Source organism: Phyllostomus discolor, chromosome 3 (genome assembly GCF_004126475.2).
Source record: "Phyllostomus discolor isolate MPI-MPIP mPhyDis1 chromosome 3, mPhyDis1.pri.v3, whole genome shotgun sequence".
Lineage (NCBI taxonomy): Eukaryota > Metazoa > Chordata > Mammalia > Chiroptera > Phyllostomidae > Phyllostomus > Phyllostomus discolor.
Window position 1 is genome coordinate 78,171,633 of NC_040905.2, and position 20,206 is coordinate 78,191,838.

Here is a 20,206-nt window from a genome sequence, read left to right on the forward strand (position 1 = left end):
ATTTGTTGTTGGAAATGGAAAATGAATAAGCAGAGGAATTATTGTTTCCTGATTTCATATGATTTTAGAATAGACTCATGTTGGAAGAAAGAGTTAATGATGTTTACATCTATAATCATGCCTCTCCCCAAACGCCTCTGTTTTTCCACCTTTCTGCCTCTTGGCCAATATTATTAAAGTGTTAAATTATAGAAGCACCTTAGGGGCCTATGACTTTTTCCCAAGAGGGTTATATGGTTTCTCAGCAAAACAAAGGAAACAAAGCAGTACAGTTTCTCTTTTTTCCAGTGTTCTTTCCTTCTTTTTCATCCAGCGTAAAGGTATGTGGACTTTCCCTTTACCACCTACTGCTTCAGCTTGACAAGGCAACTTTCATTAAGAAGTAGGGAGTAATAGAACTGTGGAAGGTCATAATTAGAAAGGCACGTCTTTTTCAATGATGCATTTAAACTTGATTGCCTCTGAGTCTGGTAGAGAAAGAAGAGGTGAAAGAAAGCCACAAAATGTTAATTCTGAATATATTGCCATATTAATGTCCTGTAGTTAAGAGTGGAAGAAAATTGGTGTTCTGTTGTTGCAGTGTGGACTGAAATAAAAATGAAAGCAAAAAAGAGTATGAAAAAGGGCCTTAGGAATCTGAAAAAAAGAACCTCCACACCTGAAACCTGGGATGAGTGGTTTTGAAGTGTTTTTATCAATATAATGCTGACTGTATTTATCAGGATAATGTGGAGAATGGTCCAATCTTCTGGTCTCTTAAGAAAGAATGTTTTCCTTCCTGGCTTTCCATTGATGGGACAGAGGAGACAGATATGTTTCTAGGTTTTACAATCTTTAAAATTCCAAGGAAGAATGTAAATGTATAATTTGAGTCATCCTGATTATAAATAAGGTGTGAGTAGAGAGGCCCTCAGGGATGCTGATCTGTATGTAACCAGCTCAGGTAGGGGTTTGGTTTCTGAGCAATACCAGATCGCAGAATTCCCGGCGTTAGCAAAAACAACTATGTGGTCGCATTGTGTTCCACTTCTTGTCAAATGCTCTGCTGAGTGCAACTCAAATTATTTTTAAAATATTGAGCTACAGAAGTGTGTGTATGTGTGTGCAGTATATGTGTGTGTTGGAATATACAGCAATGTTAATGTGCCTGAAGGAAAATGTATGTATTATAAATAAAGTTGCTTATCAAGCATTAACATTGTTTATCTAAAAACACTTTCCAAGGCTTAAATCAAAATTACTTTTAATTCTTATGGGCAAATGGCAATGAAGATTTTGTTAGAGGTTATTGAGCAGTTTTTGTGACTTGAAAACAGCTGAGGCAGCTGGGAAGGAGAAGCAAGAGAATGGCTTAACTGGTCACCTGCACACAGAGTGTTTCCCTTTACCAAATGTGGACTATGCTCTGGGTGGGGTTTGACTTACCTGGCAGTTATCCCAGCAACCTGTCTTTTCTAGCAAGTATAGAAATAAAGGTCACAGACAGAATGAGATTAAAATAGCCTGACTCTCTACTGTGATTTTTTTTTTTTAAATAAACACTATTGGTTAAGTTACTACTATATTACCCATTTGAATGTTCTGTCAGTGTTCATGTGTGTGTCTTTCACTTCTAAATGTGTTTTGAGGGGTGTGTTACAGATAGTGTCTTTGAATAAACCTTTGTATCTGCTACTGAATAAAAGTAGAGGCCAACTTTTGAGCTAGAATTTAAACTTAATACTTTTCTTGCTTTGATAATTTGCTGGTGTACTTAGGGATAAAGTAGAAAAAAATACTTCTACATTATGCAAGACACAGTAAGCTCAACAAAATTCAACTGTCCAGTGGGATGGACATCCACAGATAAGAGTGAGTGATTAAAGTTTGAGTCACTTGGCCTGAGTTTCCCTGGATGACATAATGAGCAAGAAGATGGACAGCTGGACCTGATGGCGTTTCTATGGGACCCAGTTCCTGAGCCCTCCATGGAGTGAGCAACATTCCAGGGTGTGTGGTTCTGAGGCTTAAAGGTGAACATAACTTAACCTTGATGGCCCCTCTGAGTAAGCCAACTACTTCACCTGATGCTCAGTCTAAGAAACTAATCTATTTCAATCCTGGAGAAATACCTGGCTATAGGGCTAGTGCCCTGCAGCTTTTTCTGTAGGTATATTTAAGGATAATTTTGTCTATATGTGATTTTTATGCTGATATCTGCCTCCAATCCTGAGGTCAGATGCAGTTCATGTGCCTGAATGGGCCCCACACCCCCACCCAGCACAGCCTTTGCGGTGTGTGCTGTGAAGGAACAGCTGAAGGAGGAGGCAAATGTGGGATGATCTGAAGTATATCTTCCCCTGCTCCTTCTCCAGGTGTCTTTTTGAAAAGGTTCTGTGTGGCTGGCATTGATTACATCCCATCCCTCAGCAATATCTTGTTGTAGAGATGGGGATCATCATTAAAGCAAATCTTGAACAGTGTAACATCCTGAAAGGAGCTTATCAAAGGAGTTTGAAGAGCCGTACAAATTTGGGTTTCAAACTCATGGGGCCAAATGGGCCTTGGTTTCCTCATTCATAAAATACAGATAATAATATCTAGTTCAGAGTGTTGTTATGGAATTAAATGAAGTAATATATGTAGAATGTTCAGCAAAGTGCTTGGCACACTATAGGTGCCTAGTAATTGACATTATTACCATAATATTCATGAGATATTCATTAAACCCTGACTATATATAATAGTCTAGGCTTGCTGGGGAGGAGGAGCGGCAAACAAGGTGTAAGACTGATTCCAGAGCTATTGATCTAAAAGAAATAGGAACTGTCATGTGAAAATTGAAGGAAAACAAGTGTCGGAGACAACATGTACTCCAGTGCTACTCAAGGTTCCTATTTATGATGAGTCAAGGGACTCGTGCCAGAATGTGATTCAATGAACTGCCCCCTCCAGGAAGACAGCCATGCTGTGAAGAAGATGTCAGGGAAACCACCCAATGTATTTAGTGAAGCAGTTGATTTCCATTCTGGCACCTTCCTTGGTCCACACTTGGAGAATTCCTGCTTTTGAAATCTATTATATCTGCCACTTGGGGGAGCCTCTTCTCTTGTGTTGAACTATATTTAAGATTTTTCACAGGCAATCTGGGATAATGTTAGGACAAAGCAGAATTTATTAAATTGATGTCATATACTTTTTGTTCCATTAAATGCAATAATAAGCCAGGATATACCACATTGCTTCCAGCCTCATGCTTGAAGATGAGCATCTGTAGCTGGAAGCTGTTGTTTTTCAAATCTGTGATCAGATGAGGTGGTGGCAGTGGGTCCCCCCGTCTCTTTGCAGGGCTTCTTGACCATGTTTTCTTGTGTTGTGGACGTCTTTGGCCAACTATTATATCTGTGGGCCATTTCTTAGACTGATATTTTAATCATATAAAATAAAATTTGTAAGGTTACAAAGAAAATCAATTATATTGAAATACATTTATCAAAATGTTAAAAACAATTTGTAATTGTAGATGTGTTTTATTATTAACATATAACAAAACCTAGCAGTGAGTCTAAAAACTACCATTATTTTGAAGAAGTGATAAGCACAAATAACATTTTGACATATCTATAACAACTCTGATGGGTTATGAAAACCTTTGTATTCATAGGAAACAAAGTCACATGTACTGCTAATACTGTTGTGGTTTGTTGGTTGCATTATAATAGAAGGATATGACAGAATTTCAGTTAGAAGTTAGTGAAAATAAATATATATTCTTTACTCATCCAAGTTCAAGACCCCCTCATTCACTCTCTGGTTAAGAACCTCTGCCTTGGGAATACCAAGCTGAGAGAAAGGGGAGTTCTGAACCATTGTATTGCTTTTCCTGGGAGAGATATTTTGGGCTTGTAATAAAATCAAGTTACAATTTCAGTACCTGGTGAGGTTCTATTTTAATTTTCTTTCACTTTATTTGGAATACAAAGGAGTAAGTTTATCTTCTAATCTATTTGTGGAGAGCTACAATCTACAAAAGGTTTAAACAAAGGCATCTCAGGGAGAGATTTACATAAAATACTTATTTTTCCCAGTGCGGTTAAATGGATGCCTTTTTAGGAAAAGTTCTTGCTTGCAAAGATGATCATAAGGTCAATATCTATTCAGGGTGGGAGGAGGGCAGAATTTGTTACATAAAGAAGCTAGAGGGCTACAGGGCCCCTTTGGGGGTAATTTTATCGAGGAAGCTATAAACAGAGCCCCAGAGAAAGTGGGATCTTGGAATTCTAGAGTGATAAGGAGGCATTTTAGAGCAGAAAGATAGATCAAAGGGGAAGGATTAGTTAGGTATGAGATGTGAGTTGCGTTAATGAGAAGGTCTGATAGCTTTGGTCTGAGTAAAAGTATGAAGGGACCTGAGCCTAGACAGGTGGGTTGGAGGTGTTGGTGATGAATTTTCATTGATATTCCAGGGATATAGAATATTACTGGCAAAGGGAGTAAGTGAAATCTTTTAGTAAGAAAATTATAAAGAAATTTCTGATATAGGAATATCAATATGACCACATGCTTTAATTGAATTGGGTATAGGAAGAAAATATGGACAATAGTTTTAGAATCAGATGGCAAAATGAATGGAGAAAATGATACTTTCTTTGTCTATCCCAATGTCTTTCATAATCACCTAACAATAGGATTCATGTGGAGAACCTATTTATTATACAGGTTAACAAGATTCTGCTCTGCAAATTATAACCCCAGTAGGTCTAGGACTTGTGATTTTTTTTCTCTCTTTATTTTTATTGTTGTTAAAGTACAGTAGTCTCCATATTCTCCCCACAACTCCCACCCACCCCAGCCATCCCTACCTCCCATCCTCCATCCCAGCACCCTTTGGCTTTGTTCATGGGTCCATATACATGTTGCTTGATGACCCTTCCCCCTTTTGCCCCATCCATTGTCTCCTCCCCTCTGATATCTATCAGTGTGTTCTTAACCCATTCATTGTTTAATAGCATGCTATTTAGTCTCCATGAGTTTGAGTGTTTTTGAGTTTTTTCCTTGGGGTTGGTTTCTAGTTTCAGGCCCTTGTGGTCTGAGAAAATGCTTGATATTATTTCAGTTTTCTTGAATTTGTTGAGGCTTTTTGAGTCTTTTTTCCTTTTCTCTTCAGGCTGCTGCTGGGAGGAGGGGAGTGGTCTGCTTGAGCAGGATGGCTGCTACCATAGGGGTAATGACTCAGCACCGGAATCCTGGGGGCTATTCTCTCAGTTCTCTCTCAGAAGCCTCCATCTCGTTTCTCCTCAAGCATCTCTAGTCCATTCTTTTTCCCTTTGTCATGGACCTACTGTCTGACTATCTCCTTCAGTTGTTAATCTAGTCATGCTGCACTCAGCAGTCAGGCTTAAACACCATAGAGCCAGGGGAGAGTCTCTCCTGGGGTCGGGGCTGTTGTTTTCCTGGGATTTGTCATTTTTAAAGTGGCTCTATGTGATTATATTTTCAGACAACCTGAAAATACTTTCAAGGAGTTAGTCTGACCAGATGAAAAATCACATGTGAGGTTGTCAAAGCAAAAATTGCACTAGACAAAGGCAGTGAAGACTTATTCAATGCTATTGTAATAGGGGAGAAAAACCTGAACTTACCTCCACTTCAACAGGGAGGAAGGAAATACTAGAGTATTCATTACGTTATGGGTGAGAGATCAGTGGGATGTGTAGAGCACATGACTTGTTCCTGATTTTGTAAATGTTTATTCCTGTGATTTGGCCACCTGTGTTTGGTAATTGGTGCCCACCAGATAGAGATACTATCTTTCCAGCTGATTACATTTCTAAGGGATGGCTCCTAATCCTTGAGAAAGACCCTGTTTGGTTGTAAAAGTATGCGAGTCTGGGAGATGATTTACATCTCAATGGGGAAGAAAAAATTTACAATTATAAGTTCTGAACTAAGTGCTGTAAGAAGAGGGAGGTCAGAGGTCTGCAATTAGAAAGAAACTTTCTGAAGGTTAGTCAAGCTGACCATAAAAGACACCAGAGTTCAGGTTGCCTGTCACTACCAAGCCCAATAAGCACTGACAGCGATTGAATCTTTATGGGCACTTTATTCAGACGGCCGGTGTTCTGAGAAGATGGCAGGTTCATACTCTAACAGACCATCTTAAATTCCACTTTAGAATGGCCCTTTTTATAAGGAGAACAAAGTGTAGGTAAGGGGATTGCAATTCAGGGAAAAGTTAATTGGATTAAAAAAAAGACTTCAGCATTCTCTACCTGGGCTGTGATCATCTCACCCTGGAGTACAGTGGCTCAGATATCATCTTAATTGCTTGCAGTCCTCCTGAGGCACAAAGATGTAACTGCTTACAGTCTGCTGGAGTCAGGGTGGGTCATACCTTCAGTTCCTGGAACAAAAGCTTTTACATGTACTGATTACTAAGCTTATTAGCTATTACTTAGACTAAAATTTTCCAACTCTTAAGTCCTCTATCAACAGGAACATTAAGGATTCTTGGTCAAGGGTAAAGTACTGTCACTTATACTACTGTCTTCAGGGTGGATGACATCTGACAGAGAGTGGAAAGGAAGAATCAATATTGAGAATATTAGGAGAGAAAAATCAATATACTTCGTAACCTAGTTTTGGGAATTAATTGGAGAAGGGGATACAGAAAAGTGGGTAGTTGATGTCTAGTGAGCCTAGACATAGGGATGTTGGGAACCGCCCTGCCTGGTATTAGAAGCTGTAACCCCCGCCTAGGCTAAGGCTAAGGGAATGCCCTTGGAACCTTAAGCCAGCAAGGAGACAAAAGTTTATCTCCCTGGCAGGAATGCTGCTTCTGCTCCTTCATTCAAAACTAAACCCCAAAGCTTGGTCAGTTAGCCAAAGACAGGTAAGATTCCCCAAGGGGGGAATGACTTAAGACAGGCACGATCATGTGGGAGGCCCCCCAAAGAAAGACTTTAGGGGTTACAGCAAAAGGGGGTGATGGACCCTTGCTCCTCAGCTTTGACATAGCCTGAGTCCTCATCATCTGGGAGAAAATCTCCTTATCTCTTGGATGCCTTAGTTCCCTTGCTCCACCTAAGCCTGAAACAATGACAGGGTGGTGCAGCTCCGTGCTGAAAAGGGTGGATTCCCCAGGTGATCAGGCCTAAGAAAGAACATGTAAATTACTGTGAAACCTTCTTTGTTTAGAATGCTGTCAGTTGAATGAGAAGGGTCCAAGGAGGAAGTTAGTTTGTTCCTCAAAGTCTTACAGTTCTTTGACCCTGACTCAAAATAGACCCTCAGAGTTCCTTGTTTCCTATGGTTGCTTACTTCCCCCTAATGAGTACTGTACTTTACCTGAATTATTATGCAAAACGAGCCCAATAAAGCAGGTTTGGACGGGTAAATCGGCGCGCTCCCCACTAGAGGGGGTGGCCATTCTGTCCCTACTTCTCCACAGAAACTGGTCTGTCTCTGTGCATGTTTTTTTCTCACGTGTTTTTCGACGAGCCATCCACAGCATTCCGTGATCACTGCTGGCCGGTGACCCACGCATCATAGGGAGAATGAAGGTGCATTGATAGATATGGAATTTCCTGTTGACAGGCAGAGTGTTGGTGCCAAATGACCCAGGCCAACTTACTAAAGCATAACTTCTAGTTTCCTCCAGTAGAAACAGGACTCTATAGCCAGTGCCAGCAGTTGTGGGGAGCGGGGAGGAGATGGAAAGCAGCAGGGCTGTGGAAGCCTCCTCTGGAGTGTATTCCTTCCTGACAGAATCTGCAGAGCAGCCCTGATCATGCATTTGTGATTACCATCCTGTGTTAGCTTCACCTAAGTCATACCCACACACCCCCCCACACACATACACGGGGCACCCTGTATATATACTGAAATATTTCAAAGAAAATTATAGGCATTTTAGCAGCTGAGTTTTACTGAAAACTAATGACTCCCACTTAGCACAAGCTGTATTAGAAATTTTTCAGGGGACTGAGTGAGGATGACAGCCTGGGGAATGGTCTCCAAAGAGGAGAAAACTGCAACCATGGGAGTGGTTAAGGTATCCACAAACTTACTGGGGATATAGGACATTAATGCGTCTTACTTTTCTTAAGGGAGCGTAAAGGGGGAAAGCAGGGGTGTAGAATTCACAGTCCTCTTAGATAGGAGAAGATGGTTCCAGTGTTGCCTGATCCAGCAAGGTCTGTGGTGCTGACAGTAAAAGGTACTGTTGATTTGCTGATGGAACACCAGCAAAGACAAACATCAGTACTGTGGCCTGGGAAGTGAGATGCAGGATTTAAAAGTGAGTGGTAATTCAGAGAAAGATAAATACCACATGATTTTACTTACCCGTATTTTTCGGACCATAAGATGCACCTAGGTTTTAAAGGAGGAAAATAGGGAAAAAATTTTTGAGGCAAAAAATGTAGTAAAATATTTAATAATATAAATAACAATATTTTATCAATGTAAATGTAAACAGAACTCAACAGCAGCATTAACAACCATTATGCTTCCCAAATTTGGTGGGGGGAGTGTGTCTTATAGTCCAAAAAATATGGTATATGTGATACCTAAAAAGCAAAATGAATGAACAAACAAAAACAATAAAAAAAAGTGAGGGATAAAAAAGAAACCAGGTTTGATCTCCAAAATATATAAAGAACTCACACAACTCTGCTCCAGAAAGACAAACAATCAAATTAAAAAATGGGCTAACGACCTGAACAGACGCTTCTCCAAGGAGGACATACAGAGGGCCCAGAGACATATGAAAGGATGCTCAGCATTACTAGGCATCAGAGAGATGCAAATTAAAACCACCATGAAATATCACTTCACACTGGTCAGAATGGCCATCATAAACAAATCAACAAACAGCAAGTGCTGGCGAGGTTGTGGAGAAAAGGGAACCCTAGTACACTGTTGGTGGGAATGCAAACTGGTGTAGCCACTGTGAAAAACAGTATGGAATTTCCTCAGAAAGCTAAAAATGGAACTGCCTTTTGACCCAGCAATTCCACTGCTGGGATTATACCCTAAGAATGCTGAAACACCAATTCAAAAGAACCTATGCACCCCAATGTTCATAGCAGCGCAGTTTGCAATAGCCAAGTGCTGGAAGCAACCTAAGTGCCCATCAGTAAATGAATGGACCAAAAAACTGTGGTACATTTACACAATGCAATACTACACAGAAGAAGGAGCTCCTACCCTTCACAACAAGGTGGATGGAACTGGAGAGCATTATGCTAAGTGAAATAAGCCAGTTGGTGAAAGACAAATACCATATGATCTCACTTATAAGTGGAACCTAATCAACAAAACAAACAAGCAAGCAAAATAGAACCAGAGACGGTGAAATAAAGATCCAACTGACGGTTACCAGGGGAATGGGGGAGGGGGATAACCCAGGATAGAGGGGAATGGCCATCAGTAACATGTATAATGGACCCATGGACAAAACCAAAAGGGGGTAGGATTGAGGGTAGGAAGTGAGGGTGGGTGGAGCAGGGGAGGGGTGAGAGGAAAGTGGAGATAACTGTGCTTGAACAACAATAAAATAAAAAGAAAGAAACTGGGAAGGCAAGTGGAAGTCTGGCTTTGAAAGAAAGATGTAGGGAGAGAGCAAGGAAGTCACAGGATAAAGTTACTGGAGATGTATATAAAATTAATGTGTTTTGCTTTTTTCTAGTTACTTTTCTTAATGGTCAGAAATGAGTGAACAACCAGAAAAAAACAATTCCACTGAAGAAGAACACACAGATCAAAGTTCTCCTGAGAAAAACTGTGAAATCGGACAAAAGCAACTGGTATGGCATATGGATACTATGATTCCATGGTATTTGGGGAGTTCCCAGCATGGGGATCTTGGAGGCTCCAGGCGTGGGAGAGAAGGTGTGCTCAGTCAAGGCTCCTCAGGAAGGATTTCTGCCTCCCCGGTACTGGTGTGCCCTTCCCTCTTAACTGCTCACTGCTAAGCTGCCTCACTTCACCTAGCTCCTCTGTGCTTCTCAGTCTCCTGATTTTTAGCCCCTTGTACTGTGCCCTTTGGAGTAGAATATTTTGCAAAATATGCTCGGGTGTTTTTATTTAACCTTTGGGGGTTTTTTCCCCTATTATGTGTTAGCCGTGGTCCTAAAACTTGGTATATATTAATTCATCTAATCCTTATCACAAGATACTATTGTTAACCCCATTTCACAAAAGGAGAAACTCAGTTTAGAGAAGTAGGAACTTGCTCAAGACACACCATTACCATGTGGTAGAGGTCAGATTAGAACATAGAATGGCTTACTCTGCTGTCTGTGTTTTCAAACTCTACCTATGCTGCTGAGAATAGTAATAGATGGAACTAGTGTACTCATTTCATAGCTATACCTAAATACAGAATTGTTTCATAAGGTTAAGATTGTGAAACAAATTTGTATACACACACCAAATGGAATTTTAAAAACTTTATATTATTTATATTTCTAATATATTTACATTATTTTGGACTGACCAATTATTAAACTAAATAAACTTTAGAAAAGCCTGAAATTCTGTTACTAATTTGTCACATAAAATGTATATATTGAAAGATTCTCTTTTGTTTCTAGTATAGTATTTCTTGTATGTGGGGATTGGCGAAAGTAGGTTTATGGTTGTATCTGTAAAAGAGTTTATTCTTTTATTATTATTTATTAATTGTTGTATTATCTTATTTTTTCTTTTACCATACATAGTAACAGAATTTTAATTTCTTTTTAAATTGAATTTAGTGGGGTGATATTGATTAAAATTAAATACATTTCAGGTGTACAATTCTATATACAACATCCATATATTGTACTGTGTCCACCACCCCAAGTCAAATCTCTTTCATCACCATTTATCTCCCTTTACTCTCTTATACAGCCCTCTACCCCCCACTTGCCCCCCTTTTCCTCTGGTAATCACCATACTGTTGTCTGAAACTGAGGCTTTTTTTTTTTCTTTTTTTTTTACTTGTGCTTAATCCTTTCACCTTTTCTACCCAGCCCTGCATACCTTCTCCCCTTCTGATGGCTGGCTGTTCTCTGTATCTCTGAATCTCTCTATGTTGTTTGTTAGTTTAAATTTGTTCATTAGATTCTACATATAAGTAAAATCATATGATACTTGTCTTTTTCTGACTAGCTTATTTCACGTAGCATAATACTCACCGGGTCCATTCATGCTGTTGCAAAAAGTAAGATTCCCTTCTTTCTTATGAATAAGTGATATTCCATTGTGTGAGTGTACCACAGCTTTTTTATTCACTCATCTACTGATGGGCACTTGGACTGCTTCTCTATCTAGGTTATTCACAATAACCTTGCAATGAAAATATGGGTGTATATATTGTTTTTAACTATTTTTATTGAATTTATTGGGGTGACATAGGTTCACAAAACCTACAGGTTTCAAGAGTACAATTTAACAAAACATCATCTGCACACTGCTTCATGACTCAAAGCCCCAAAGTTTCTTCCAATTCCTATTTATCCCCTTTGGCCACCCCTACTACCCCTGGTCCGTTTCCCACTGGCTATCATTGCACTGTCGTCTGTGTCTGTATGTTGTATATGGGTTTTTTTCTTAATCTCTTCACTTCTTTTCATCCAGCCTTCCCAATCCCCCTTCCCTCTGATAGCTGACAGTCTGTTCCATATATTCATACCCCTATTTCTATGTTGTTCATCAGTTTCTGCTTTGGGTTCTTTGGAAATATTGGTCCATTTGGTCCAGGACTTTTGTTTATGAGAGGCTTTTTTTTTTGTTGTTGTTAATTACTGCTTTGATTTCACTGAGCATAATCTATTTAGATTTTCTTATTCTCCCTGATCCAGTGTTAGAAGATTGTATGTTTCTGGGAATTTATCCATTTCATCCAGATTGCCAATTTGTTAGCACATACTTGTTCATAGTATTTTTTTTTTTTACAATCCTTTGTAATTTTGTTTTATGTCAGTTGTTACTTCTCTGTCAGTTTTAACAAGCTTCCAGTTACTTCTCTGACCTTCATACCAGTCTTGATGTGACTTCTCTAAATATTTGGTCATAAGACTTCTCTTCAGCTAGTCTTCAGATGGCTATCAGGTGGATTGCTCTGTATTTTAGTTGTAATTCCAGGTGGGTTCTGGAAGGAAGTGATGGTAACATCCACCCAGTCTGCCACCACCTTGAATCTCCTCTTTGTTGTGTGTTGTATCACTGTCCATACTAACAACTGTAAACCCACTTTTCCCACCCCTTTCTACTAGCCTATATATTTCTGGGCTACTCAGATTACTTTCTTCTAAAATCCTTCAGAAGAGCATTTCCTTCCCGCATGACATATGTGCTATGTGTTCAAAATAAGTTACCAGGATTGATTGAAGCATCTTCATTACTTGTCCTCCTGGTTAGGCCCCCTTTAATTTAGAATGTCCCTAGAGACTTTTGAAAATTTGCACTAACACTCTAGAAAGCCATTCTAACAAGATTTGCTTCCTCAAATTGGAGCTTTGACTGAGAATGTAAACTTCAGTTGGCAGCGTTCTGCATCGGAGCCATGATGGAGCCCACGTTCCAGGTTAGTGAGTAATTCTGAAATGTCCCCCAGCACTGAAGGGGAGGGCTGTGTGCACTCGGCTCCCCCTGTGACCTGACACACTTTTCCGGGGCTTCTTCAGGTGACAACTGTGAAGGGGCCTTTTCTCCCCTGTCCTTTTCCACCCTAAAGTGCTAATTCTGACTTTCATCCCCATGATATTTTAGAAGACAACTGGTGTTTTGCAGGTGTGAAAAAATTCTGTTAATTGGGTTGTTTTTTACATTTTATTATATAAGTTTTATACTATAGATTTTTTGTTCAGAAAAATAACCTAAACTGAGGAGATTTACATCATCATTTGAAACTTAATCAGATTAAGTTTCTGTTTTTTTGCTTCAGGTAATAGTGTCTATCCTTTCATGCCATTATGGTAAAAGTTACAGAAAATTTATTTTGATACAGTGTAAGACTGATTAAACCACCCAGTTCTTACTACTAATACATTTTATTTGTTTCATAGCAACAGATAGAGCGGCAGTTAAGATGCTTGGCATTTCAAAACCCCGGACCACAGGTAGCAGACTTCAATCCTGAAACTCGAGAGCAGAAAAAGAAAGCCCGGATGTCAAAGATGAATGAGTATTTTTCTTCAAAATGCAAGTAAGATCCCCATTTACCATGTTTGATCTGTGGGATAATAAAATGCATGCATTCTCCTTGGTAAAGTAATTGATGGCTGGTTGACCCTTGTTTATAATTTAAAAATATGTTTTCTAAAGTACAGTATCACCCCATGGTCTGGAAGCTAGTCACTTCAAGAAATAGACTGTAAGCCCAAACTAGAAATCAACTTTTTAAAAGGGTACAGAAAAAATAGGGAGGCTGCAGTTCAGAAGCCCTTGGATTAGAGTAACAACTTTAGTAGGATACAGGATAAAAGGAAGAAAGATATATTATTTGAAAGAGAAATAATGTAACTATGGGAGCAGATTCCGGTATCAAATGGACATGAAGTATCATACAATGATTACTAGTGGATCAGAAGTATAAACTAAGTAAATTATAAAGAAAAAGGTTGATAAATTTTACTACATTAAAATTAAGAATTATACCCATTAAAAGACATCCTAAAAATAATGAGACACAAGTCACAAGGTAGGAGAAGTTACCTATAATTTAAAAGGTTAATATCCAAAATATGTAGAGAATTCTACAATGTAATAAAAAAATAAACTTCCTCTGAGAAAGATGAACTGAACAGTGAACAGGCATTTCATAGAAGAAAAGGCTAACAAATTCTCAGGATACTGGACCCCATCAATAGCATAGGGAGAAGTGCCCCACGCCCCAGACAGTCAAAGAATTTAGTCTGATGATACCAGTGTTGATGATGCCATGGGAAATGAATTGACTGTAACATGGTACAGCGGGCCAACCCATGATACAGTGAAGCCACAATAAGTGGACTGCGATATGGCAAGGGATTACTGTATACTTCACTGGTGAGTACGATACAGAATTTTATACGTTGTTCAAGTTACGTAGGTTTAAGAGTGTAGAATGTGTTTAAGAGCATATAAAGTGTTTATAAGAGTGTGGGAAAGGTTAATAAGAGAGCGGGAAAGATTTATAGGAGTGTGGGAAGGGTTTATAAAGCCTTAAAATATATATAAATAATAAAATAAATATAATGCTGCTACTTTGCGGATTTTCACATATCGCAGAGGTCTCTGAATGTAACTCCTGCAATAGGTGAGGGATCACTGTATTTAAAACAGCTTGGCATTACCTATAACACTTATGGCCTAACATCTTTACTCCTCAAAAAACTGCTACACACATATTGTACAATAGGAGACATGTTCATGAAGTTTCAGAGCATCACTACAATAGCAAAGAAAATAAATAGTAATAATCCAAATGCCCATTTATAATGGAAAAGATAAGTAACTAGTATATTCATACAGTGGAATATATAGAGAAGTAAAAATATTTGAATATAGCTACATGTACCACCAGAGATTCATCTCAAATCATGCAATAGAATTAAAAACTCAAATTACAAGAGGAAAAATGCAGTATGCCTGGGCATACATAGACATGTGGCATAACTAAGAGTAAAATAAGAAGATGGTTTTTATAACATTGAGGTATGGCTCCTCTCGGAGGGCTGGGTGGAGGGCGGCCATGCGTGGGGCATAAAGAGGACCTTGAAGGTACAACACTCATTAAACTGGGCAGTGAGCACACAAGCTGGTTTCATTTTTCTTTTTTATCTTTGTATGTATGTTTTATATACTTTTGTATGTATGATAGTTCAGAATTTTACATAAGATAGTATCAGTGGGCAGGAAACTGTAAAATCTATCTTGATGTCTGAGTTAAGACAAGGGTGTATTTGGGTTAAGGCCTAGGGAGAAGGGAAGAATCTGACCTCTCTTTTGGTCTGATGGCCTCCCACTCCCATAACTCCCATAATAGATTTTAAATTCAGCTGACATCTGAATATCCTGATGGGCTTGGGAGTTGGTGGGGGAGCTTCCATTCCATGGAATAAATGCTTCAAATGTAAATCCTTGTTGGAAGGCATTCCACTCAAGTGTGGTAATCAGGCAGCAAGTATACATAATGGTCCTCAACCTTCCCTGTTTTATTAGGAGGGGGAAGAGGACAGAGCAGCATCACCTAACTGAAGAGGAAGGGGGCTGTTATGCCTGCTTGGGAACCCAGGGTGCAGTTCATAATTTCACAGCCTTTTTTGACTTCATCTGGTAGTAATGGATACAGGCTGCACAAAGGCCCTTTTGTTATTCTAAGACTTTCAAGCAGCTCAGTTTTGACGGATTTATTTCAAATTGGTTGGTTTTGAGAGGGTGTGGGAATTCCTGTGAAAGCCTTTTGCCTTCTGGATGTATTTTAGAGGCTGACAGACAAAATGTTGGAGCCTGAAGCAAGGTGTAGACTCTGGTGCTCTCGTCTGGTCCAGAATTCTTACCTCCAATCAGGGTTTACAGCAGATCCCACCACCTAGCTACCTGTTTCCTTCCTCCACACTGGTGAAAAACAGTCCGAAAGGAACAGAAGCTAAGGCACTGTTAGCTAAGGAGTTGTTTATTAATTTACTTTTGTAATGATGATGGCATAGTAACTGAGTAAGGTTCAATGCCTGACATTAAAAAATGTAATGTATTCTATAGGGCATTTTTCTTAAGAAAGAAAAAAAGAGTACGATTTACTTGGGATAATTCCATCAAGAATGGTTATAATTTAAAGGAAAAATTGGGGCATCTATAGAAGGAATATTTAATCAGTTATTCCTCATAATTTGCTTAGATGGAATAAGTGAAATATTTATTATTCTCAGTGACAAAACTGGCTGCATTGGAAATTGATCACATATGGCGGAATTTCCCAGGACATCATTGCCATATAATGTTCTCAAGTGTTGCTGGGTAATCTCCTCCGTGTATAAGAGTCATATTAGTGAAGTTTGCCACACAATAATTTATCCTCAACGTTGAGGAAAATTTCGCTGTCATGTTAGTGTCACTGTTTTCCTTTGTAGAGTTGTGAGGAAGTATGACAAAAGCGGCAGGCTGATCTGCAACGATGCCGACCTGTGCGACTGCCTGGAGAAGAACTGCCTGGGCTGCTTCTACCCCTGCCCCAAGTGCAACTCCAACAAGTGCGGGCCCGAGTGCCGCTGCAGCCGCAAGTGGGTGTATGACGCCATCGTCACCGAGTCTGGAGAGGTCATCAGCATGCTGCCCTTTAACGTCCCGGACTAGGAGCTGTGACAGAGGAATTGATTCGTTTCTCCTCCTTTACATTTAAGTCAACCCCTTTCTTTTGGTGAATTCTAGGGCTGGGGGGAAAATGTTGGAAAAACATACTTAAGAGGCATGTTCTCCAAGCTGTAGAATAAGGTAGCATGGGCAGTCATTCTGTAACCTTCTCACCGCCGCCTCTCGGATTTCTTCACTTGCACCCAAAGAGTGTGATAGTGAGCGGACCTCAGTTTCTCTCACCAGTGCTCCCAGCTGCACTCTGCCCTCACACTGAAAGTCTCTTTCCTCTTCGCTGGTATCTGAAAAATGTAATTTTAAGATTTTCAGAACTCTGTAGCTGAGAGGTTTTTTTTATAACATAGAACTATAAATGTATGATCTCTAGTTACCCTGAGAATCATACACATCACTAGTTCCAAATCAGAATTGCTATTTGGATTTAAAACAACAAAACTTGTGACCTTGCATTGTATATTCATAATCTCATTTTATTGTGATTTTAATAACATTAAAATTAAATTTGGTGATACTTGGTAATGTTTTATTAAAAATTTATATTTCACTTGTAAAATTGAGAAATAAGGACTTACATATCCGAAAAGCCAGTGGTTTATATTGTTTTCATTCAAGCTCAGAATTTCAGATATTTTTTTCAAAAGAAGAAAACTTATACAAAAATGTGTTTATTATATGTTTGAGAATTAAATGTCTTGCTATGCAGTTGAATAGATATATGATATATTTTTTTTTAATCTGGTACACTGTAGGAGTTTAAACAAAAGAAAGTAGAACTCAGTCTTCTTGGAATTTGGTTTTAGAATCCCATTTACCTCAAGTCATTGGTTCCCATACTTCAGTGTGCATCACAGTTACCTGGAAGACGTGGACCGTGGATTTTACCATCCCATATCCACATTTCATTAGGTCTGAAGCAGGGCTCATGAAGCTGCATTGCCGAGACAATGCTGATGCTGCTGGTGTGGGGACCACACTTTGAAAACCACTTCTTTACGTTCTACTGGATACTAAATATATGGAAGGGTGTAAATGGATACTTCAATAAAAGTTTTTTAAAAATTATTTATAGCATTTAATTTTAAAGTAAACTTTTCAGGGACTATTTTTCCTCCATAGTCATTTTTAAAAGCACTTATTTCTGTATAATCCACCTGTGCCTGGGAAGGTTCCTGGTAATTCTGGGCTTGTTATTTGACAGTATGTTTTGAGACTAAAGTAACAAAATCTTAAAAGTCATGCAATGACTACAGGATTCCTGTATGGGTAGCAGAACTCATTCCGTTTTCCACAGAGTTTACTGAGTTTCCCAGATTCCACTCACTTTTCTCACTTACACATTGTGCCACGTGCTTCCAGTTCATTACATTAACCATCATGGCAACTGTGAGGAAGCCAGGAAATCCAATCACCCATGCCGGGTGCTTTGAAACACTCACCAGGAGCGTGCAACCCTGAAACCAGGGAAAGCAGTGGGGGCCTTTGGGGTTTATGTTTTGTTTTGGGAATAGTTGTTATTTTATAAGTGGCTGACCAAATGAATTGTTTTATTGCTTACTCATTTTACAACCATATAATTTTTAAAATTGAAAGTGATCTCACAGGTTGCCTAGATAGTAAATTAGTTAACAGATACTAACAAAGAGGCCGCTCTGTGACAGGCATCAGGTTAAGGCACAGGGGACCGAGCAGTGAGCAAAACCCAGACACTTCCTATAGTCACAGGTTTGTAGACCAAAACCAGTCGTTCTGTTTTGTTTCTAAAACTGAGGGAATGCAGATCCAAGGAGATAGAACGACTCCGTTAAGCACAAACAGAAGAGCTGGCAGCCCTGGTGTTGTGAACTCGATGGCTAGGTTCCCTCCACGACACCAAGCATTTCCCCTTATTCAGGTGCTTTAATAATACACGTCCCTGAGCCACATCCCAGGCCCAGGGACCACCACCGCTAGGGGTGAGACCTGGGAATCCGTACTTTTAAAATGTTTGTGCGCAGCAAAGGAGACCATCAGCAAAATGAAAAGAAAGCCCACTGAATGGGAGGACATATTCACCAATAATTCATCTGATAAGAGATTAACACCCAAAATTTATAAAGAACTTAATACAACTCAACAACTAAACAATAGTCAGTCTTAATTAAAAAATGGGCAAAGGACCTGAGGAGACACTTCTCCAAAGAGGACATACAGATGGCCAATAGACATATGAAAAGATGCTCAGTGTCACTAATCATCAGAGAGATGCGAATTAAAACCACAGTGAGATACCATCTCACAGCTGTCAGAATGGCTCTCATCAATAAATCAACAAACAACAAGTTTTGGCAAGGATGTGGAGAAAGGGAAACACTTTTGTACTGCGGGTGGGAATGCAGATGGGACAGCCACTATGGAAAGCAGTGTGGAGTTACCTCAAAAAATTAAAAATGGACCTGCCTTATGACCCAGTGATTCCACTTCTGGGATTTATCAGAAGAAGCTAGAAACACTGATTCAAAAGACTAAGCACCTCTATGTTCATGGCAGCGTTATTTACAACAGCCAAGATCTGGAAGCAGCCCAAGGGTCTATAAGTAGATGAGTGGATAAGAAAAGCTGTCATACATTTACACAATTGGATACTACTTGACTGTAAAAAAGGAAATCTTACCCTTTGTGACACCATGGGTATGAACCTAGAGAACATTACGCTAAGTGAAGTAAGCCAGTCAAAGAAAGACAAACACCATATGTGTATTTGTGGTATTACAAATGTGGACTCTCATGTGGGCTCTCATGTGGACATAATACCACAAATACACACATGTGGACTCTCATGAGTCCACACACATGTGAACTCTCATGTGCAAACTGAACTAACAATCAAAATAGAGACAGACTCAGAGAGTCTGACAACTGTTGGGGAAGGGTGGAGGGATTGAGCCAAAGAGAAAAGAAAGAGAAAAACTCATGAATACAGACAGCAGTGTGGTGATTGCCAGGAGTAGGCAGGATGAGGCTGGGGAGGGTATAGCAGCATTAAATGGTAATGGACAGGGACTTGATTGGGGGTGGTGAATACACACACAAGAAGTGAAAATAAATAAAGATAAATAAACAAGCACCCCAGGTAAATCTCAGGAGCAAGTAAGTTTGTGAAACACTGCCTTATTGCTAGCTGTCCAATTTTCGTATTAGAAAATAATCTTGGGCAAATGAACACTAAAGCACTTTCCACTTTTCACGCCTCTTGTCATTCAGTCTTGAACATTAGATGAGATGATCTGGTTTAAAAGTGTGTTGGCCGATTATGTTGGTAAGTTGTCTGAGTAAAGCAATACATAAAATAAGGTAAAAAAAATGGCACACTTACTAAGCAGACACCTCATACTGCTTTCATTGAAACCTAGCAAGGCATTTCATGAAGTGCTTTTATAGAAGTCAGGTTATTTCATCCTAACCTAATGCCAATGCTAACATTTAGAAAAGCCTCCTGCTCTAAATGGTTATTGCAAAAATAAATTTATGTGAATTGTCAGAAACCTATTTTGCAAGTATCTAATTTTATCACAAAGTGAACAAAGCTCTTTAGTTATTTGAACTAAATTCATATTAACAAGGAATGTGGCTGCCCTATCTGATTACATTAACTAAGGAAATTGTCATTTTATTAGGATTTTTCTCTTTCTGCTTGGTTATCTTTTAATGCTGGCAGGGTGTCTAAATGAATATGTGTAGAAATTGTAAGGAAAGCTATTTCATGAAAGGTCATTTCAATATAAAGTTATCTACTGAAGAATTTAGACAGTCGTCCTATACTGATTTACAATTGGAATGCCATGTTACATCAGTTGGCAGAATGACTTTATCAGAGTCTAATTTGTAAGGACTAAAGAATATCCATACA

The 20,206-nt window shown here is 39.2% G+C and overlaps 1 protein-coding gene across 1 annotated transcript; it reads left to right on the forward strand.

The window, feature by feature from the left end:
- The first annotated feature begins 220 nt into the window (after positions 1–220).
- Positions 221–16,827, forward strand: ARL14EPL (ADP ribosylation factor like GTPase 14 effector protein like). The gene is made up of 4 exons (XM_028505891.2): positions 221–320; positions 9,671–9,788; positions 13,035–13,174; positions 16,080–16,827. Exons 2-4 carry the CDS (start codon positions 9,693–9,695, stop codon positions 16,300–16,302), a joined length of 459 nt encoding a protein of 152 aa, XP_028361692.1. The 5' UTR covers positions 221–320; positions 9,671–9,692; the 3' UTR covers positions 16,303–16,827.
- The last annotated feature ends 3,379 nt before the right edge of the window (positions 16,828–20,206 follow it).